The sequence below is a fragment of the Rhipicephalus microplus genome, chromosome 3 (genome assembly GCF_043290135.1).
Source record: "Rhipicephalus microplus isolate Deutch F79 chromosome 3, USDA_Rmic, whole genome shotgun sequence".
NCBI classification, from domain to species: domain Eukaryota; kingdom Metazoa; phylum Arthropoda; class Arachnida; order Ixodida; family Ixodidae; genus Rhipicephalus; species Rhipicephalus microplus.
The window spans coordinates 8,707,225-8,730,891 of NC_134702.1; the positions used below are offsets into that span (position 1 = coordinate 8,707,225).

The 23,667-nt window shown below is 47.0% G+C and overlaps 1 protein-coding gene across 2 annotated transcripts in view; it reads right to left on the bottom strand.

Moving 5' to 3' along the window:
* Positions 1-23,667, bottom strand: part of LOC119183081 (solute carrier family 2, facilitated glucose transporter member 1-like) — an 89,427-nt gene that overhangs the window by 45,480 nt on the left and 20,280 nt on the right. The window contains exon 1 of one of the 2 annotated variants that reach the window (XM_075888836.1): positions 560-652. The exons of the other annotated variant lie outside the window; for it this stretch is intronic. Within the exon in view, the coding sequence (XP_075744951.1) occupies positions 560-631 (72 nt within the window). The 5' untranslated portion in view covers positions 632-652. Of the gene's footprint in view, positions 1-559; positions 653-23,667 lie in introns of those variants that run through there. 2 annotated transcript variants of the gene reach the window in all.

Below are 23,667 nucleotides of genomic sequence, written 5' to 3' on the forward strand. Positions count from 1 at the left end.
ACTGACCCAGCGGTCGCAGGATCAAATCTCGGCCACGGCAGCCGAATTTTTGGTGAAGGCGAAAATGCTTAAGGCTCGTGTAGTAAGGTTTAGGTGCAAGATAAAGAACTCCAAGTGATCACGTTTCCGAGTCCCTTCACTACGGCGCCGGTGGTTATAAGATGTTAGACACCAATTATTAATCACCAATCAACAGATTATAAATAGTGTCCTGTGTGTGTCATCATGACCTTTCTGGAGTCCTCAGCCTATATACGCAACGCTACTGGTCTACGTTATGGCTATCGTCTCTTCGGCGAGACTTGCCAATCATGAATGACTTGCTCGAGAGAACCTGCTAATCACGTTGCACTTCTAAATCTAAAGTGAAACTAACAAAAGTTGACGTCACTAAGGTGTGCACGAATGCACTTGCGCGTTAGTGAATCAGCTTCAGGCGGTCCTGAGGCATAAACAGAGTCGTGAGTCGCGGTGAGAGTAAACTGTTTCTAACGTCTTCGCGCACTAATACGCGCGCGCCAACGTCGTCTTGCTGATCACGAGAGTCACGTGCGCTCACCTTTTTCCGCTTGCCGTTGGTTGTTGCCGCCGTGTTGGCTATGACGGCCAGTTGTCCTTTCGTGGCACTCATGGCGAGCCGAGTGTAGGCGCACACTCACGCGCCGGGGCTTTAATAGACGGACGGGGAAAGGTCTCTCCTTCTCGCTGGTCCGACGGGTCTTCTTCGGCTGTGTATACGGCACGCGCCGCATTCAAAACCCCGCAGACTTTCGCGCCACTCTCCCGATACGCAAGCTCGCATCCTCCCCGCTTACGCAACAATCGTGCACTCTCACTCGCACTTTGGACACGCGCTCGCCGATGGTTCTTATTGGGAAGACGCCGTTTATGCGAGTTAATAATCGTGCCCACCGAAGGCGTCACGGACCCCAGCAGGGGGTCGACGGATGTGTCGTGTAACTAGCAAGCAATACTCGTACATACTCCGCGTTTGGGATGGTTATCTATTAGGGCCCCCTTCAAACTGCCGTGGTTATGAAACCTGTCGAGAGTGGACAGCGGATCAGGAGGCAAGGGTGAGGCGAAGGACACCGATGTGCGTGCGGAAACGCCGGTGTCGTGGACGACCACTGTCGCTATACACCACTGCAGACACGCGCAACCCCGCAACTTTATACACAATAAATGTTTCTCAAAGGCTCGCATTCTGAACAATACACTATTGCAATGATTGCATCGATTCGAGGATCATACGTTGTGCAGGTGCCTTGGTTCCTTTCACCACAATGCGCGCCGTCTTTTTTTCGCTACAAAGACGTTTCAACAGTTTGCGTTGAGTGAGCAACACTGTTGCTTTAGTTCACAAGCAGAGGAAACAGAAAGAAAGCTGCACTTTCGAAGTGGCAATTACGGAAGCCGTGGTAATTGCTAGAAGGCGACCCGGGAAAACTGAAAAGGTGGGTCCTGGAGTTGGTGGACCAAGTTTACGCCCGCCTACGTCGCACAGTGGTCCAACCGCGGCGTTTGGCTAACGCAGTCCACAGCGTGTCCACACCCGAACGCAACGCAGCTGAGCATGGAGAGAAATAAACATAGTCGGTAGTGTGTAGCCGTTGATCGTCAGAAATAGAAACGTACACCTGAAGAAAATGCTGCCTGTCGCGAGGCTTGAAGTGCTGCACAGTGAGAACGCGATCAGTGGTGGCGATCCGACCCAGCGTGCTTGAAGCGGCTTACATGAAGATTAAAAAAAAACGGCCTCGCTTAAAAGGCCCAAAAGCACACAGAATTCAAAGGCGAGGCAGTATATTCTTTCTCGCCTCCACTGCCCAGTCACGGTGGTCTAGTGGCTAAGGTACTCGGCTGCTGACCCGCAGGTCGCGGGATCGAATCCCGGCTGCGGCGGCTGCATTTCCAATGGAGGCGAAAATGCTGTAGGGCCCGTGTGCTCAGATTTGGGCACACGTTGAAGAACCCCAGGTGGTCGAAATTTCGGGAGCTTTTCACTACGTCGCCTCTCATAATTATATCGTGATTTGGGGACGTTACACCCCACATATCAATCAATCTGATATTTTTTTTTTATTACAAGCTGCTATAGCTGCTTGCACAGTCGCAAACTCAGACAGAAAGTCAAACGAATTCAGTTTGTCGCACACGATAGTCATGCGAGGCAAGGCCGTACCATGTGACTGCATGGCAAAGCAGAGTAGGCGATTATTCACAACAGATATCTATATCGACCAATCGAAACCTTATTTCATCCTGACGTCACGTGAACATGTGTCGTCATTAATGCGCCGCAAGGACGGCGTACGCCGAGGGAGAACACGCAGGCTTTTCGACTTTTGAGAGGTTATTTGCCAAGGGACCTGGCATTAGTCGATAAAGTCTCCTACTAGGATCTTGCGCGGCCAAGTGGATATAAAAGGTTCTTCCCGCCTACCAGCTCACTTTTGGGTGATGACATAATTGTGCTTGTCAATCTGTGCAATCTATTCTCTTTCTTTTTTTGTCAGTTAATTAAGGCAGCACCCGCTTTCTGAGCTTGGCCGTTCCACCATGCAGCTCGTCACATGCTCTGTCCATCACGTCTAGAAGGCGCACCTGACGAAGGTATTTAGTTATATCGAAGCCGAAACGCCTAATTCAGTCGTCATCAAGCTGACGATGCTCCGACCACGCAAATGTTGCCGCAACGATACGCTGTTTAACTCCCGTCGTAATTAGACATGGAGTGAAGCAGCACGCTCAGATTCCTCCTCTTGAATGTCCCGCCATTCCCCCCAGCCCAATAAGTAGCGGTAATAGATGTCCCATGTAAATTTCGTAGACTTTAATGAGCAGAATTGCAAGCATCAGTAGACTAAAACAAGTATGAATGTGCTTAGCAGAGCACGTAATGTTAGCATTCCGTACCGTTCCGTTAAAAACAAGGTGAAGCACACTGCGCGCGTGCATGCAAAAGCGTTTGAGGTCCCAGCAGATCGAGCGAGAAAGCAAACACTGAAGAATTTCCATCATCGACGCTGCACACGGTGAGCTAACGATGATTCGTGCGGATTGCGATGTTTTGGTGAAACCAGAAATGTCGTCCCGCCGCCATCAGATATATGCCTACATCGATAGGCACGTCATACTCCAGTGGGCGGTAGTAATAAATAATAATCGTTGTGATAATAATTAATATAGTTTCACACCCCGAAAGCACGATATGATCCTCCAGCAGGCCTTAGTGGAGGGCTACGGACATTTCGGCCATTAGGTGTTCTCCAACGTGGACATTAAACGCACAGCGCACGGGCTTCTAACATTTCGCCTTTATCGAAATGCGACTGGCACAGCCGGAGTCAAACCTGCCACCTTCGAATGAGCACGCAGACACCGCAAGCGCTGTACGCCACAGCGGCGGGCATGGTCACCGTTATGCTACAATATTACCTTCAAAATATCTTCATAGGGACTCTCTGCCCCATACATGTGTATGCGATAGGGGGACACGCCGAAGAAAAGGTCTACAGTTTGAAAACCCCAGGCTTGCTATAACATGCACCTTAGTCAAGCGCACAAGCGTATGTGCATTTCAATCCCCTGCGGCCGCCAGTGCCAGAATCAAACTCAGAAGCTCGAGCGCAGATGCGTGATGACTTGGCCGCAATTAAGCTATCGCGACAGGTCACGTCTTGTACCCAAATCACAAGGAGCTTTCACTTGCCTCTCGTGATCGGCATTCCTCTGTCTACAAATGCATGCAGTGATATGCAATTGCACACACAGAAAGTTGGCAACTGTAAATCTTAGCGAACGTGCTGCCGTAGTCGTCTTGTGTGTGTGTGGTGTGTGTGTGTGTGGCGTGCGTGGGTGTGGTGTGTGTGTGGGGTGCGTGTGTGGTTTGTGTGTGTGTGGTGTGTGCGTGTGTTAGTGTGTGGTATGTGTGTGGTGTGTGTGGTGTGCGTGTGTGTGTGGTGTGCCTGTGTGTCTGTGTGGTGTGTGTGTGTAGTGTGTGCGTGCGTGTGGCGTGTGTGTTGTATATGTGTGTTGTGTGCGCGAGTGTGTGTGGTGTGTGCGTGTGTGTTAGTGTGTGGTATGTGTGTGGTGTGTGTGTGGTGTACGTGTGTGTGTAGTGTGTGCGTGAGTGTGGTGTGTGTGTGTGATGTGCGTGCGTGTGTGTATGTGGTGTGCGTGTGTATGTGGTGTGCGTGTGTATGTTTGTGTGTGTGGTGCGTGTGTGGTGTGTGTGTGTGGTATGTGTGTGGTGTGTGTGTGTGTGGTGTGCGTGTGTGTGTGGTGTGCGTGTGTGTGTGGTGGGTGTGTGGTGAGCGTGTGTGGGTGTGTGGTGTGTGTGTATGTGTAAGTGTGTGGTTTGTGTGTCTGTGTTAGTGTGTGGTTTGTGTGCCTGTGTGGTGTGTGCGGTTTGTGTGTCTGTGTGGTGTGCGTGTGGTGTGTGTGTGTGTGCGCGTGTGTGTGTGGTGTGTGTGTGTGTGGTGTGTGCGTGTGTGCTGTGTATGTGGTGTCTGTGTGGTGTGTGTGTGCGTGTGTGTGTGTGTGTGCGTGTGTGTGCGCGTCTTTATAGCGCAAAGTATATGGCTTCAAATGCAAAGAGCCGGGGCGAATAATAATTATATTATTATTATTATTATTATTATTATTATTATTATTATTATTATTATTATTATTATTATTATTATTATTATTATTATTATTATTATTATTATTATTATTATTATTATTTGTAGGAGTACAAAAAAGTAATGACGACATATTTCAAGAAGTAAAATTAGCCCAATGCCCCGCCATGGTGGTCTAGTCGCTAAGGTACTCGGCTGCTGACCCGCAGGTCGCGGGATCGAATTCCGGCTGCGGCGTCTGCATTTTCGATGAAGACGGCAATGTTGTAGGCCCGTGTGCTCATATTTGGGTGCAGGTTGAAGAACCCCAGGTGGTCGAAATTTCCGGAGCCTTTCACTATGGCGTCTCTCATAACCATGTGGTGGTTTTGGGACGTTAATCCTCACATATCAATCAAAGTTAGCTCAACTAAAGAGAAATAAAATGGAAAGGGAGCAAAATTATGAAGGTTCCTCTTTTATCTTAACAGGACCTCGCGTTGCTCGTGGAATGTTTATTTACAGCTGCCAAAGTTTCCCAGACTGGCGAACAGTATGTCAATGTGACCATGCGCATATCCCCATCGATAGGCGCGTGATTTGCTAATCATTTTACTCCTAATACGAGTGCTAGCAAGATAAACAAAGAATGGAGGGCGTTTGAAAAATATGAATGTAAACAGGTTTGACACAATTTTCAAATGGTCTGAGCTACATGGTGCAAGAACTCAAATAGGTGAAAGAAGCTCGATGGGGTCATACAGAAACAGCTTCCGCGAATCGACAGAGCCTTCCATTTTGCGCATTTCGACGCGTAGACAACGATGCGCTTGAGTACGTAGACAGTGTCAATTTTTATGAAAGGGAACATGGGAGCGCGTGACCTGCGCACTCCGGTGGCTGCTGGCAGCGCCTTAAACGAGAGCAACCACACTCTCTTCTCGCGTTATCTTGCGGCGAGCAAAACAACCATTCGTTGCTGATATGGAACCATGAAGCGACAAGATTGCAATCCCCTCCCCCTTCAAGGCGATTACACAAGAGCCGGTAATCGCCTTGCCTTTGCGGCAAAGCTGTGACTTTTGACAGCGAACCAGCAATCATGTTTCAATGCTAAAAGAAAAAAAAACATAGTGTTAGAAACACTATCGAGAGTTCGCAAACGGCACGCTTTCGTTTTCAGAGGCAAAACGAACAGAAAAGCGTGTCCCACTTGTAAGTACTACTATTATAACAAAACAGTCGTAAAAATCAGCAAGGGGTGCTTGAGTGACAGCTTCGAATTACAGCTCCTGCTTTCGCCAAGCGCGGTTTAACACCCCCACTTTTTATTGTATTACGACATCATGCGGTCAAGCTGAGGGCACAAGAAGGTGGGTTTCGCAAGGAAATCACGGTGGAGCAAAAGTCGAGAGAAGCGCAAGCATTAGAACACGTGAAATCAATGACAGTGAAATAAATGAAACAAAATTACAAATATGCAGGCATTGGCAAACAGATTCTATACCTGTCATCGCCGTGGAACTTTCAGAAATTAATTCCTTCCCCAGTAGGACGGTATGACAGTTCCTGTGGCACCATACGGCAGTACAGCGACTATACCTGCCGCAACCGGTCGGCGACCGGCTCAGTGAAAGACACCACATTCAAGCGACCCCCACTTAACTGCCTCCATGACGTCCGTTATTAAAATGGAGGCAGATTCGTTCCCTCCCTCTGCTATAGCACCCTGTTCCTTTCCACCACAGCGCCCACGGTGTGAACAAAGTGGAATAAACGTGGTTTCATTCATTCATTCCTATATAAAGCAACTGCAGTGACTTACAGAAGCGAATAAAAAAACGCTAGAAAAAAAAATGCTACGCTGAGGACCAGGCCAACAGTCGAATAAAAGCTAACTGCGCATATGAGCGTCAACTGCCGCCGTCGAACAGTGGCAGCGCATGTTTCCCGCTTCGTCACAGATAAGAGAATCCATAGTAGAACTCAGATGGCGACCCGATCGCTAAACAAATTTAGTGCTCAGAAGTACTACGCACAACACGAAATTCAGATGTTATACCCTGATTGATTTGTGGGGTTTAACGTCCCAAAACCACGATATGATTATGAGAGACGCCGTAGTGGAGGGCTCCGGAAATTTTGACCACCTGGGGTTCTTTAACGTGCACCCAAATCTGAGCCTACAACATTTCCGCCTCCATCGGAAATGCAGCCGCCGCAGCCGGGATTCAAACCCGCGCCCTGAGATGTTATACCCTTCAATTACGCAGAAAAGAGCACTTTTTTGCCTATATGGTGGCTCTCTCTGCTTTAAATTTTAAGCTCTCTATGGTGCCTAAAGCGAATTTTTTGGCGTCCCCGAGGGCAGATTTGAATGAAGCTACTGTGGTTCTTCAAACTGTCGATTTTTTGAGCCCCCGTTCGGCGGTGGGTGGAACTTGACACTTTCCGAGGGCTGGTACAGTGACATTCGAAGTGGTCTTTCGGGAAGGGAAACAGTAAATATATTTCTTTAAAAATTCACGCAGCGGTACCTTTATTCTATGGCGGTACTGCAGCACGTGAGGCAATTCGCGATCTCCGTCAGTTGCGACCAGAGACTCGTTGGGCCTACATCCTCAACAAAAGTTTTGAAAGAGCGCGTTGAAAGTGTGCAACGCACTTTCACAACCGGTATAAAAAGATGAATTCCTATTTTTGAAAGAATGAACCAGCGTGCGCATAGCTTCTTTGAATAAACTTCGCAATGTATCCCGCCAGGCTGACCCACTGGCCTTCGTTCCTGGAGTCAACCCACGCCTGAAGGTGCAGCCCACCATACGCCAGTAATAAATATTCTTGAGCACGGTGACCTCTTGTTTGTTTGTTTGTTTGTTTTGTTTTGTTTGTTTGTTTGTTTTTTTGCGAAACTGACCGCTAACACAAATTTTAGCGGTGCATAAAAATGTCGTTATTGCCTTTGATCTTAAGTGATTAAGCATTATGTCGTACCGGCGCAAACTGTAGTTTCAGGAAATTTAAACAATTACGAACGGCGCGCGCTTGATTGTCCGCTTAAACTTTAGCCGCATTTCACTCAGAAAACCGATGTGTTGCCTTGAACTAGGAAGTTTATGGCTGTGGCAGAAAACCTAAGGTTAGAGCAACTTGCTTAAAATAGGAGTAACATGAAACTCCGTACAGAGTGCGCACTGAGAATGATGTCCGTGGCATTCATTGCTACAGAACCACGCAGTTGCATAAATGGTGCAATGACTTATACAAACCACATATGACAGTGAAAGAAACCTACAGAGAATGCCACATATATAAATTTTTTATGTCTAAGAGAACGTCCTTACGGGTGAAAGAGTTGACAGAGTTAAGGAGGACAGAGTTGACGGCCAGACAAAGATGATGACGAGGATTGATTGATTGATTTGTGGTGTTTAACGTCCCAAAACTACCATATGATTATGGGAGACGCCGTAGTGGAGGACTCTGGAAATTTCGACCACCTGGGGTTCTTTAACGTGCACCCAAATCTGAGCACATGGGCCTACAACATTTCCGCCTCCATCGGAAATGCAGCCGCCGCAGCCGGGATTCGAACCCGCACCCTGCGGGTCAGCAGCCGAGTACCTTAGCCACTAGACCACCGCGGCGGGGCGACGACGAGGAACACAACTTATCAGAATACTGACTCTCCTAACATGAGATATATCCTTGAGCGTCCTACAACCACGCAGTGAGCCCGTACAGCACGACGACGAAGAGTAAGTGCTCCGGGACACTGCAGCACGTCGTTCGAAATCGACACGGCAGCGTCCACAAGAGGCCCCCAAGCAGCTTCCCGCGCACACAATGCGCTTTGACCTGATAATACATCAACTGTGCCTGCATGGTGATAGCATTTCAGTTTCAGCCATACAATCCCACCTAAATGAAACCCACTGATATACGTATTTCTTAGGCTAGTTTGTAACAATTATAGCACTCACAGAATGGAAGTAACGTGGACCAGTATGACGACAACGAGGAGCGCTAATACTAACACTACAAAGGTTAGCGCCCGTTTGAAGCGTCTTGAACCCGTCCCTTCAGTGCTATAATCCCAACAACAGAATTCGTCGAGCTTTTAGCCAAAGGTGAGACTCGGGGAGTGACTCAGCTGCATACCATTAGCAGTTTCCTAAAATTAACTAGAGGGAATTCTGGCGCTGCGATCGTTCAGCCACCATGGTGATGATGGCTCGTACACGGATTTGCCTGTATAGTCTTCGTATATACTTGCGGGCGCCGAATCGCACTTGTGGCTTCTTAGTATTGGTGTGTTTTGGTTCTGTTTCGAAGGAAAGAATGAACCCTTTTGAACTTCGTGACTCGATTTGAAACGGTAATTCTGAAAGATTAAGGCCGTGAAGCGCAACTCCTGAACACTTGCCAATTGTTGTTTCGTGACGAAGCATCTTCAAGCCACACGATGCCGAAATGAACTTAAAGTACGAAGAGTAGAAAAATCCGAGTACTATACAATAATTCCCATGCTCGCTGAAGCGCCATACGTTGCAGATCCCATAGAGACTAGCTCCAGAGTTCCCTCTCGTGTATATATATATACAGAAAACTCCATGGCATACCATGCACACACGTGTCGGTGCCATTCGCCGAAACTTCACGCCAGACGCGCCATGTGGTCCTGCGTCTGACAGCGCAGCGCAACCAAGACGTAAGCCGTCAATCAAATCAAGGCCATTCCTTGCGCAGATTTCTGCGTCACTGCCGGCTTTCCCCAAGGTCACCTCGGAACGGGCCCCCCAATTGCTGGCCGGCTTACGTGCCACGGGCCACGTTGATGTGATCCGAAGACAGCGCGCGTGGGAGATCGTCGGGATGTCATGTCAGGGAGCGGTTGACGCAACGGCCCTCCCGACCAGCTCTGGCCGCCACCCAGGCGCGCCACGTGAACCAGCGAGTCGGCTGCTGCGGGGGCGATCGCAAGCGCTTACGGCGATTATTACAGTGTAACAGTGGTCGTCGACTGAGCTGCAACGAGGGCAGACATGAATGCGCCCAAATGCGATGGTTTCCTTTTAGACGTACGAAACGCACCAGTACAGGCGTGTACGCGAGGCAACGTTACTAGAAATAACTGTTTTAGTAACGTTGTACACGAGGCGCATCCCCCTCCCATCATTTAAAAGGGGCGCCAATGCTGCCGCGTACGTTTACTCAGTCGTACCATGGTACCTTTCACACAATGCTTTAATTCGCAGGGTGATCGCTATTATGGTTACTCACGGCCCTATAGCTGAGTCTCTTTTATAAAATAACACGCATATACCTAAACCTGTGCATTGAAAACGACGTGATAGGTCCGAATGAGTCATCTTCCTGCCCGGAACATGGCTACAATTTTACGGAGCTGTAATCTGGAGTAGTCTGCCTCTGGAATCAAAAGCTACGCGAAGCCTTAACCTTGCTTGTAAACACTTTTTCTTGCCTAGTGAATTGTAACACCCTTTCCAAAGTTCTCAGACACCTACTACATCGTTAAAAGTTGCATATGTATAAAATCAAACGTTTCATGACCAATCATGTGCGTTGCTAACTTTTAGATACTTTCTCTGTTGAACGTAGGCTGTATTCCTACGAATTAAGTATAAGTATTCCTACGAATTCTTGTAATTACGTTTTAATAAAACACAATTTGGTTTGTTTCGAAATCTATGGGCAAAAACTGGCGCTTCTTTAAATGCGTAGGTGGGTGGCCACACTCCCCCCTCTTTCCCCTCCATTTTTTGCATGCCTGTGGCTATACGGTAGTGGTACTTTCAAGCGTCAACATTAATCTTCGAGGCTAAGAGCGAATCACACAGCTTTGTTTGCCGAATATCTGACGAAAGCGAGAGAGCCTTCTTCATATCTCCGATCGACACGCCTTCTGCCCACCACCCTCACGACTGGTAGGTTCGATTTTCATTACTGGCTCACAGCCAGTTTCGAGCTCGGGCCGTAGCAGACTAAAGAGACTTCTCCTATCCTGCAAGAGACTGGCACTCTCGTCTGAACGAGTGTTTGTTCAACATCGTCACCGTTGTGTTGTGGTGGTTGTGAAACGGGAGTTCACCAAGTGGTTACACAGATGGCGAAATTTTCGGGTCTGAGAAGCTGGCGATTTCAAAGCGCGTCATGTGACCGCAGCTGCTGGAAATGTGCTTACATAGCCGCTAGAAGTGAAGAGAGAGAAAGAGGTAAACTTTATTAATTTCCAGCAAATTGCTGGACTGGCCTCTCACTGAAAAATCCCACTAGAAGTGAAGGATTTTTTTTTCGTTTTGCATGTGCATGATACATAGACGGTTTTTCAAATATCACGCAGCACGATTTTGAAACGGGAGAGTCCTATACATATTGTTCCCAGTATACATTAATGACCACAACAATTTTTTTCGCTAATGAGTATCAATAATTAGTACTTATTATCTTTACCTCTATAAGTACTCACCTCACCATTAAAGTGTCAATGAGGCATACGTAGGTGGTGGTGGTAGAAAACATTTTACTTCAGCAAATGTACCAGTCAGTTGCGGCATTATGCATGCAGAAAGGTAGGTCTTAAAATTAATCTGCAGATAATAAAAGTAATGTACAACAACCTCGGAAGAAAACAACGCTTGGAGATAAGTGAGAGTGCACTTGAAGTTGTAAAAGAATTAAAAGAATACGTCTACTTAGGAGAGGCAATAACCACGGAGCCGAACCACGATACTGAAGTAACTAGAAGAATAAGAATGGGTGGATCACATTCGGCAATCATTCTGAAATAATGACTGGTAGATTGCCACTATCCCTCAAGAAGAAGGCATATGACAGCTGCATCTTGCCGGTACTTAGCTATATGGAGCAGAAACCTAGAGGCTTACAAAGAGGGTTAAGCTTAAATTGAGGAAGACGCAGTGAGTTATGGAAAGGAAAATGGTAGGTGTAACCTTGAGAGACAAGAAGAGAGCAGAGTGGATTAGGGAACGAACCGGGGTTAAGGATATCATAGTTGAAATCAAGAAGAGGAAGTGGACATGGGCCGGGCATGTAGCACGTAGACAGGGCAACCGCTGGTCATCAAGGGTAACTAACTGGATTCCCAGAGAAGGCAAGCGGGTTAGGGGGACACAGAAGGTTAGGTAGGAAGATGAGATTAAGAACTTTGCGGGTATAAATTGGCAGCAGCAAGCGCAGGACCGAGTCAACTGGTGGAACATGGGAGAGGCTTTTGTCCTGCAGTGGACGTAATCAGGCTGATGATGATGATGATGATGATAGATAGATAGATAGATAGATAGATAGATAGATAGATAGATAGATAGATAGATAGATAGATAGATAGATAGATAGATAGATAGATAGATAGATAGATAGATAGATAGATAGATAGATAGATAGATAGATAGATAGATAGATAGATAGATACGCTCGAAGTCACCGAAGTTCGCTAAGAAATGCTTCGCATTTAAAAAAAAGTGAGCGCAGAATAATAGGGTGGGGTAATAGCGCAGTTACATGTCATTTGAACATGCCTACATATGACTGATTGATGTTTTATATAATTAGTGGAGTATTTGCCGAGTTAGAAACATAATCAATACAAGCTACCTTAAGATAATTTATTAAAAAGGCAAGTAGTGGCTGCCATAGTATGCTGGGAACCATGTGAACTATAGGTGTGCTTGGCGCAACGACGCTCCCCGTTCCTTCAAATCGCGATGCCTAATATTTGGGGCACCCTGTACGCACACACGCAAACGCATGCATAAAACATCTCCCTCCCACCTCAACCGAAAAAGAATTCTGGATGTGCCTCTATTTCTTATATTTGCGAACCAGAAAATCTTTTATCCTTTTTAAGAACCGTTCAGTGTCGGCTCGTCTTTTTCAAATACTGCTCCATTGTGTCACGTCGCCTCGGTGGCTGGAAAAGCTTAAACGCCGCATTGTCATCTGGTATATGGCCGCTAGGGGGCACCACTAGGGTCAGCACAGAATTCAGTCTAGGAAGAGCGATTCCGGCAGTCGGCGAATGCTCGACTGGCCCGAATTCGCGCGAAGGGCACCGAGAGTTGCTCCCGCCGGGAGGTCGTTGGCTTTCCTTGGCACCACATGGTCGTTCACGCACACGCGCCTCTTCCTGGGTGCGCTTTTTGGGCTGCACAGCTGCGAGAGCGGCCCACTGTAAACATTGGAAACATCAACAAGCCCCGTTGGGACGTATACAGCCGAGCTACGCGACCATTCGTTGCATTGCCGGTGGCCCTTCCTCTTCTAACGTCGAGGCTATGCGGAGAAGCTTGCGAGCGAGGGTCGCGACCTGTGACATTGCACCCTTTGGAATTAGCATCTCGCCGTCTTACAATCCCAATTCTGAATGAATAGGCGTGCGTTGGAGAAGGGGGAGAGGGCTTTTGTCGTAGTCATTGAGTGAATGGGCACAAGTTTTGTCCTATACACTTACACAGCCAGATATTTCACGTTTAGAGCACAGGGTTATGGTTACGCATGCTTTTTTCACACTAGTTGCGTCATGCCGAATACAAAAGGTAGGCCGTCATCAGAAGCGTGTCATCGTCTCATTTTCACGTTTGTACATGCTGCGGAGCTTGTTTGCTTTCGGATACCACCGAGAAGAGGAGTGTCTAGGGTGAAACTTGCCACCCCCCCCCCCCGCCCCCTAATTAAGAACCATGAGTACACCTATGTCCTCGTGTGTGTTTATTTGAGTGAGCTGCAAAAAGCGCGACACTAATATCCTCAAACCGTGACGAGCGTAGCTACACGTTTAAACTACTACTGAGCCGAGAAACCGTTGACCCTGTCTCCGTATACTACAGAGGACGCCAGAATAAACCCGACGCCATTTTTACGCCATATGCAGTGAAAACCTACATTAGATCTATTGTATACGCTCTGCAAGTTTAAAGTAACGTGCAGATGCATTCATCTACCGCTAATCATCTATATGTATATGTAAAGTGAACTTCGGCAGAAACCGCATTTAAACGAAAGCGGGTAAAGAGAAGACATTGGTTTATGCGGGTTAAAGATTAAAAGTGACGAACGAAGAATGAATGAAGCAAGGTTAACGTCAGTGGTGGCATTGACACAATATGCCCGTTTTTTGGCCCGTCGCTGGTGGACCTTGAGGGCTTGACAAGGCGATTAGCGAGCCGGTGGAAAGGCTTCCAACGCAAACCGGTATACTATAAGTACATGACCGTGGGCGTGTCGGGTAGGCAGCATTACAGCCACTCCTTCAACTTGTCACTTGAACATCACAGAATTCACAGCCAAAGATAGAGGAAGAAAACAAGAGTATCTCTTAAAGGTTCCGCAATATACGAGCAGAGCTGAATGCATGCTAATACTACTCAGTATTAATGAAAACTAGCAGACACTTGTTCAATATTAATGAGTTCTCATTATATTATGTCCAAAAAATAAAAAAGAGCCCTTAAATTTGTACGTTCCAGCCCCACGCAGTAAAATATGGACCGACCAAAAGTTGCAATACCAGCTTGCTGCTAACACATCATGAGTATGTTATTTCTTTTAGCGCAAATAATGACCAAGACTGGAAAAAAAAGAAACGCATGGACCCACAGCACCCTATGTGGCCTTTTTTTTGTATAATCCTATTCTCTCTCCGCGATAAACAAAATATGTAAAATCGGACATGAGTGGGTGAATAAGGCTATCATTGACGTGTTTCTGTTGTAGATAGTGAATAAAATCTGGAGCGCACTAACCCTATCGGGAAAATGCGTGCGAACGAATATCCTTCCTTTTCTTTCGTTTTCTCTTTCTTTCTTTCTTTCTTTCTTTCTTTCTTTCCGTAGAAATAGAAAAAATAAATAAACGTACGCTTCAAAAAAAACTGTTTATTTGTGACGTTTCGATCGGAGACCGATCTTCATCAGACCGGTCTGATGATATCCGACTGGCTACGCTTCTCTGGAGAAAGAATAAGGGGAGAGCCTGTCGCTGATGATTGCGGACGCTCAGCAACAAAAAGGAGACTTGAAATAGAAGAAGGAAAACGTTTAGGCATGATCAGTATTTTTTATTATATAACCTCAATTATTGCCAATCCCCCACCGTGGATATGCACCACAGACAATAGGTGAACAAGGACAAGAACAGTCGAATAAACATGGAGTTATTACGCGACATTCTTTATGGTACCGTGAAACCCGGGACCCCGACTCCGGCTAGAACTAAGACCACTAGGAGCACCTATGGAATGACGCGAGTGCAGGCATCGTCCGTAGGATCGCGAGACGGGGGCCCTCAAGTCTACTTCGGCTCCGTCCTAACTCGCCCTTCACGATGATGGCTTGAGATCAGCAAGGCAAGGCAGTCCATGCATGGAGGTCAACGACGTATATCTTGACAGAGCAGCCAAGCGCAGAGATCATCTGGAGGCTCGCGAGACGGGAGCCGTCACGTCTTCTTCATCTCCGTCCTGAATCGCCCTTCACGATGACGGCCAGGAGTTCGTGATGCTTGGACGTTCACGTAGAGGGGAAAGCACCGAAGGCCCACATACTATAGCCAACCGCGTACCTCCACCCATCGCAATATTTTCTCGCCAATGACACCTTGGAAACTCGCGAGGCCAGTGGTAGAAATTTTTGCCTCGCGACACCGGCCCTGTAGGCACAGCATTTTGAAGTAGCAAGAACATGAAGCGCAACTGTAAACTACTGCAACGAAGGCAGCTTCAAATATGCTAAATCCTGATCATTCAAGCTATGCTCTTGAGACCGCCAGCTGTGTACTTACTTACTCGCTCGATGAAACTTCGTTATGACTTCTATACAAGGATTTGCGAGGCCTGGATGCAGCAATCTGTTGGTAGTTTCCGCCAAGGAGACCATAATGAGCGAGAAGAGAAAGCGGGACATCGCCAGATGACATAGCGCAGCCCCTGATAACTGTAGCAACTTTAGCGACCACCCGAACCGGTCACTAGTTAATTCAATGCAAGCCATTTGAAGATTCTAAGCACTGTCAATGCTCGTGTTTCGACTAAGCATGTCTACTATTTGGCGCGGGAGTGAATGAGTTGAATATAAAAGAAGACGACGGCCGCATCTAGGGCAATGGGAATCATAATCAGGGGGATCAAGGCGTTTCATTAAAGGGAAGAAGATAGGGCAGCCGTGGCGTCGGTCTCATTTATCGTTACAGATGCATCTATATAGTTTCGTTTTCATTGCTACTGTCTAACTTACTGAGTTTTCTGATTTACACGTTTTTCCCAGCGCCAGATTTTCTATGAAATCGATCGCCCTGACGGCACCACTGATCGTGCTCTAACACCGGTGCTCACCGACCACTGCACGTCTGGTAATTGCATTCAATGCAAGGTAAATATTCAATGAGCCCAGCAAGGTGGCTGTTCAATGGAATACCGTGCGAGCTGTTTAACGGCTTCGTATCTGGGGGTGATTACCTTCGCCTTGTCTTTATACAGCAATGGCGTGTAGCGTACGAGGAACGCGTTAAGAGGGCATTCGCGTAAACGGGGATTACAATCAGTCGGCGACGCTGTAGCGAGGCATTTAGGAGAACAGCCGGCGGGCCGTCTCCTCCGTTCTCGATCAGTCTCGCCCTTCACGCTGTCGGGACCCGTCACGCCCCCTGTCGGCAACGTGCCAAGACTCGCCGCGTGCTCCACTTCAAAATGACATTTCTCTTTTCTTACGGTAGATAAGGCATACGCAGAGGTGGCGCAAGAGGGAGGAATAAAAGGCAAGAGGGAGAATAAGTATGCACCACACGCTAACTTAGTTAGAGCCACGTAAGTTTTTCACAGTAATGTCGGCCGAAGTCCCCTGATGTTTCATTGAAATATCTTATACTTCCCATCTTTACTTCAGGAAAGCAGAGTGTGTGTGTGTGTGGGGGGGGGGGGTGCACAATGAACAGCACGTCATCCCATCGTTTTCATTTTCATTTTTCTCTCTCTTGGCAGCCTCAGAAGTTGTATATGTATATATATCCTCTAGTGTGTGTGTGCGCATGTGCGTGCGTGCGTGTGTGTGTGTGTGTGTGTGGGTGTGTGTGTGTGTGGGTGTGTGTGTGTGTGTGTGTGTGTGTGTGTGTGTGTGTGTGTGTGTGTGTGTGTGTGTGTGTGTGTGTGTGTGTGTGTGTCGCTCAATAAAAAAATCACCCTCTGCCTTGAGCTGGCGGGCTCGACCACTAAACGAACAAGCACTGCAGAAAAGCAAACTACGTGCCAAGTGAATAAGAGATTACAACTGACGCCGCAGTAGGAACTGTTATGATCGGCGTCTCTGGCGTGGCACCGCTTGGACGTGAGATGCCTGCGGGACAGCGCTCTCAGAAGTTAACCCTAAAGCGGCGACGACACGGAAGCCGTACTGCAAATTCTGCAGCGCAGTCGTCTCCTCTCGTAGAACCCTTCGAACATGCCCGACCGACTGACGGCCGAAGAAGGGCTGTTTGCAGTCAAAACGGCTGGGAAACGGTGGTCATCTATTCGCATCTTTATTCGTCAGAGTCCAGCGAACGATAAGCCAAGGACGTAGGATGCGTGCTGGGGTGCATTTCCAACGTTTTCCGTGGTACCTTCATACCACCGTTTCCGAAAACCGTGGTTTGCCCGGCGCTGCACACTCATCACTGCAACGGACTATAGTGTTGATTTGCACGTATAGGAGCTAGCGTCTTCTCGCTACTCTGTGTGGTGCGCTTGGTGTATTGTGCAGTGTTTCCTCCCTCGCCATGGAACGAACTTGGCGTACCTTTTCCTCGTTCTCTGTTACGCGTTCCCTTATCCCGTGTTACACGAGTGCCGAGATACTCAAACAGGCGGCATTACGCTACCTTAAACCTGTATATAATGTTAATATATGCTCCTGTTAACCACACGGGCTCTTCTACTTGACATCTCCCCAAGACAGTGGCTGGCTCCGGTACTATGGGCAGACCCCCGACTACATTAGAACGCAGAGCGAGACGCCTCGGTGACGCACTATGACTGTACTATAAGCTCCGATTAGGAAATGAAGCTTATTCTGTGTTAGCAGTTCCATCGGTGAGGTCCTAAAATTGGTCATGTCAGAAGAAAAAGTCCTTGGCGTAAAAGTTCCAGAAACTCACACGTTCCCCAATGCATTTTCCAAACAGAACTCGAAGACCAAAGCCATCTTCTTTTTTTCATCAGTGGATGTACTAATACTTGCCCCCGTTCACACCTCCAAATGCTTTCGACAGCTTACGCTGTCTTGCACCATTTCGGTGATCGGGCCGACCTTTGACCAAGTTACGATGTCATGGGATAGTGTCATCATGTGACGAGACGTTACACAACGTCATATAGTGATGCCATCACGTTAGCATTTTCAGATCGGTCGCCGAAGTCACAGGATGGTGACACCAGCAACTGTATTTTCACGATAGAAGAGGCATCTGAGGGTTTCGGCCAGGTAGGCAAGTTGTTACATGCCTTTGAGCGCATGAATCCCCGCTATCCTTCAGGTGTTCTCGAAAAAAAAAATGCCGCCATATCCACGAAGTGAATGATGATGAGTGGGCGAAGCTCCGGAGGTAAACCTGGTAAACCATGAATCCTCCGTACATTTTGCCCACTCGATTTTATTGCAACGCTCCCCCTAGCGTACGTCGCCACACTATATCGAACGATGACACGCGCCATATGTGGCATCATTCCTATTTTATAACACCTCGCATCTTTCATAATCAACTACACGTACCGCCGTCTAGTTTATAACATCTTGCATCTTTTGGACGTACGGACGGACGGACGGACGGACGGATGGATGGATGGACGGACGGACGGACGGACGGACGGACGGATGGATGGATGGATGGATGGATGGATGGATGGATGGATGGATGGATGGATGGATGGATGGATGGATGGATGGATGGATGGATGGACGGACGGATGGATGGATGGACGGATGGATATGGCTGTACCCTTTAGATCGGGCGGTGGCTAGCGTAATACTTAGAACTGAACGAGAGGTGGCTACATACAGGGGACGCACAGCCCACGCCTTAAGGAGCTTCGCTCCTAAAAACTGACGTGGTCGCCCGAACAGCAAGAGGGCTTTGTCGGACGACGTGGGTGATGACGAGCGGCCATTATGAGCAGCGCCGCGACCTGTCGCACTGCTCCTGGCGTCGGCGGCGCTGCGCGGGATTGTTCTAAATAAACCGCCGCTCTTAGAGACTGGGACCCCGACCTTGGACGGAAATAAGAGCTGGGATGGGCGCTGATAGGAGGAGAGCCAAATCTTGAAGCAGCGGGGCTTATTTAAACCGATGGCATGTTCTCCGACAGCAATCCTATATACGTGGAGTCTGAGTGCCCGTGGTGCGTCACTGTATGGCGCGGCACGTAGACACCACACGGCATGTGGTGGGCGCCTACAAGGCACGCTTGGATGCACACGCAACGAGAAGGCGCGCGTGCAAGCGTCCCTTTACTAGCAGGACTTTGATTTGGGAGAGTTGGTGCATTGTTAGCTGGAAAAAACAAAAGACGTATGTTGCAGTTGCTACAAGTACATCACATCAGGTTACGGGAGAAATATAAGCGACGCGTCAATTTTTCACCTAAAGCTAGAGACAGGTTAGAAGTCAGCACTGCGTGTATATTTACAGCGCAAGCACCAACGCTCTAGCCGTATCGAGTTAAACGTGCTGGCATATCTAGTTTGATTTGTGTCGACCGCACAAAAGTGCTTGTTTAATCCAACTGGGTCAATTTAAGTTCGGCTTTATCGACCAGAAGATCAGAGCTTTTTTATTATTATTATCATCTTCAGCTGGCAATGGTGGTAGAGCCTGTTTAAATGTCGTTTGTTTTTTGGGCGAAGCCACCCTTGTTACCCTCGCAAACGGGAACACATGTTAACAGAACAGGACGCGAAGTCGATACAGTTACCATATCTAGGAACACAAGATGGTAAATTTCACCTCGTTAGAACTGCACCACAAGTGCATCATATAAGACGATATTTACATATCTTTACTTTTTTATGCTTTTCAAGCTTTCTTTTTTACATATCAACCCTCAGAGAAAAGAGCGTAGCTGAGGTCAGCATCGAACCGGTTTTCTCGTTATTGATGCCTTGGCTGCAGCGCACCAACTCAGGCCTTAATTGTGATCAGACATGAAATAATCTCAGCGTACGCAGACGCCGGCAATATTTAAACACTGACTGTCATATCAATGATGAGGTTTGACGATAGGAAAAAGAAGAAAGCTTTTGGCTCCTCCGGTGGAATTTCAACATTGCGAAAAACCCTGATTGGGTCGTTATATTATCTCTCAGATTATATTATCTCTCAGAAACCATGTCTAGAGATCCATGCAAAGTATGATCACACACACACACACACACACACACACACACACACACACACACACACACACACACACACACACACACACACACACACACACACACACAGCGTGCGTCTGTGCGTTCCTTTTTAAGTGTTTTATATACGTCTTATATAGCGACCCGAACTTTCAGCTGTCAGGAAAAGCCTATTACATTTTGGTAATGTATTTTTTACCTCAACAGAAAGGACGAATAAAAAAAAAAGACTGCGTCTGCAGTACTGCGTGGTCAACCCACGGCTCGTAGATGTGGTTGCTGTTGTTGTTTTCCTCTGCAAATAACTCGTACTAATACGAGAACTTTCTTGGGTGATGAAATCGCTCCTCCTCTACTTCGTTAGGCGATGTGTGCTCGTGAGCTTTTGTGCAACGCCGTCGTAATGACATCTACTGTCTGGGAAAAGTTGGTAGACTAGTTGTTGGGGAAAGAAGAAATACAACAGTGTGGTCGCTTCTGCAGTTGCTACGGAATTTCACGAAAGAAAGAAAGAGAGAGAGAAAGGAAGAAGGAAAGAGAGAAAGAAAGGAAGAAAGAAAGAAAAAAGGAAAGAAAGAAAGGAAGAAAGAAAGAAAGAAGGAAAGAAAGAAATGAAGAAAAAAAGAAAGAAGGAAAGAAAGAAAGGAAGAAAGAAAGAAAGGAAGAACGAAAGAAAGAAAGAAAGAAAGAAAGAAAGAAAGAAAGAAAGAAACAAACAAAGAAAGAAAGAAAGAAAGAAGCAGCGTTCCCAGAATTTTTTTTCGGCGGCGGAGGGTGGTTTCAACCATACCTTATTCATGTTTTTTTCAAGCGTTTGTATGTGTGCGGGTGTTTAATTTACACACACGCAGAATTGAAAAATTTTGGAGGGGGGTTGAACCTCTCCCCCTCCCCACCTTTACTATACGCCACTGAAAATACAAAGAAATTCACGACCAAACAACTGCCGCAATATAGGATTGAGAATAGGCCGTAATGATGATTTAGGTGTGGTTTATGGCGACCTGTAATTATCTGCAATTACTTACACACATACAAATAAAGAAACGAAAAATACGATGTGTGCGTGTGTGCATGTGTGATAGGGAGGAGCATAAGATACCAATAACTAATTTGTAGCGTTTAACTCGCCGATAGTGTTAAATAAGTTAAAAATATGTTGTGCGTAAATTCCACAATTTGATTTTCTTCTAAATTGCACCTATATAAGTTTCGACGCCCGAGCTTTTTTCTTTGCTTTTTTTCATTCACATGTATCGAAATGCCGCTGCCGTGGCAGGTATAGAACAGACAGATTGGCTTGAGGCTCAAACTACCCAACCACGTCGGTGTGTGGGGCTGGAAAAAATTGAGCAAGGTTTGTTGTTAATTTATTGAAACACAGCGTGGGTTCTAAGCCTCATCAGATGGGACGTTGGTGCTAAGCGAGATTAACATTAGCGCAGGGTTCTCTCAAGGCCGAACGGACACAACCGACTCTGATCGATCGTCCCTGCTGCGGTGCACGCAACGTTTTTGTGAATAAATAACTGAAGAATGAGCGTTCGAAAATTACGTCGATAGCGAGTTACCTTTATAATGCGTCAGCATCGTAAGGTTCCTGCCCACGAAAAACGGTGCATCTGTGCTACCGTCCGTTTATATTATGATGCGTCACCTCCCTCCTCCTACCTCCTTTCTTTCTTTAAGGAGGAACCTGAAGTGTCTAAGTTGGTGGTGCCTTAGGCAAAGACCTTGCAAAAACTGCGCAATTAAGAACATTCAGGCAGCCTCGCACTAATGGTACCAAGCCTGAAAGAAGCGTGGAGGTGGGCGGCCTTCTTTGTTTCTATACTTTTCTCTTTCTTTCCCGATTTTTTCTTTGTTTTGCTCTCTACACTCTATTTTTTTATGTATATTTTTTTCTTTGTATTTCTATTTCTTGCTGGCGCTGTATAGTGTTATTATAGCAGATGCATCAATGGGTATGCACCCATGGATGAAGACGACCAAAAGGTGGGGTGCGATGGCGCGAAATCTTGCGCTGTTTGCGGTGCTTCCAGAGCTTGACCACACGGCCACTCTTCATCAACACACAACCCCATCGCGTCCATGAACCTCATCAATAATCCTCGTCACACTTGGCGGTTCATTCATTCATTCACAAAACTTTATTTGTGTCCTGAAGCCCGGTCTTTTCAGACCGAGGCGGGCCGCGTCCACGTCGGTACCGTCAGGCCGAGCCTTGTGGCGTCATCGTTGACCTTCTGGACTGCCCGTAGTTGGTCTTGATAAGACGCACTTCGCACCATCGTCTGCCAGTAAAGCCGTCGTTCTTCGGGGTCGGCGAGAGTCGCGGGACAGCCCGCCAGCATGTGTCTGATCCCAATGATGCCATCGCACGCGTCACACTTGTCTTGAATTTCACTGTCAGGGAGAATTTTATGTAGAAAATACGGAGTGGGGCAAGTTTCGGTTAGCAGTAAACGTAGCGTGACTGCCTGAGCCCTGTTCAATTTTGCGTGTGGCAGTGGAAATTGCCTACGCCCAAAGTAATAATTTTTTTGTGATGTCATTGTAAGTGAATAACTTATCTTTATAGCCCCCGGAATGGTAGTGGGCCTTTTTTGTATAATCCTATTCTCTCTCCGCGATAAACAAAATATGTAAAATCGGACATGAGTGGGTGAATAAGGCTATCATTGACGTGTTTCTGTTGTAGATAGTGAATAAAATCTGGAGCGCACTAACCCTATCGGGTAAATGCGTGCGAACGAATATCCTTCCCTTTCTTTCTTTTCCTCTTCCTTTCTTTCTTTCCATAGAAATAGAAAAGGAAACCATCGAATTACAGTATCGATAGCATTGACTTTGTTCATAAGTTTAACCGCAGTCCCAGCGACATAGCCCTTGTAGAAGCTCTTAATTGCTGCTTTGGAGTCGCTATAGACGTATGACCATTTTTTGTTCCTGATAGCTAAAGCAATCGCGGCTTGTTCCGCAACCGTGGAATCCTTAGTGAGTATAATCAGGGCGTCCCGTACTTCTCCCTGGCTGTCAACCACCACAGCCGTGTAGGCCTCTTGGCCATTGTGGCTGATGCAGATAATATATATCATACCAAATATTGCTTTATGTCTATGCATTTCTCGACTGCTTTTGTTTATTTGTATGATACACTTCGCTATTGTTCCTCCTTCTCTGCCTGTTTCACTTGCCTTTCTCAGTCACTTGCTATACTATACTATGTTTCACTCTACTCGTGCCCGTATAGCCGAGTGGTCACGATGCTCGCCTTCAGATCGTAGGTACGTATACGTTCGTACCTACAATCCAGACGGACGTATGGATGGACGAATGAACGCTTCACCCCACTCATCATCGTTCACACCGTGGATATGCTGTGATCTTTGTTTAGTTTTTTCGTGCAAAATTCAAAACGAACATTCGAATTGAATCGAACATTCGAAAATTCGAATCTAAATTCGAACACATTCGAATCCATCGGCTACACCCCGCCTGTCCACGAAGAGATTGCACTTGATTCTTGCGCTGAGGCAACACAGACGGCGAACAAGTGTCTTACAGCTGCGGCCACAATGACAGTGACGGTGCTTTGAAGGCGCTGCCATTGTTTCAGTACACAGGACGCGCAACAACGCCAT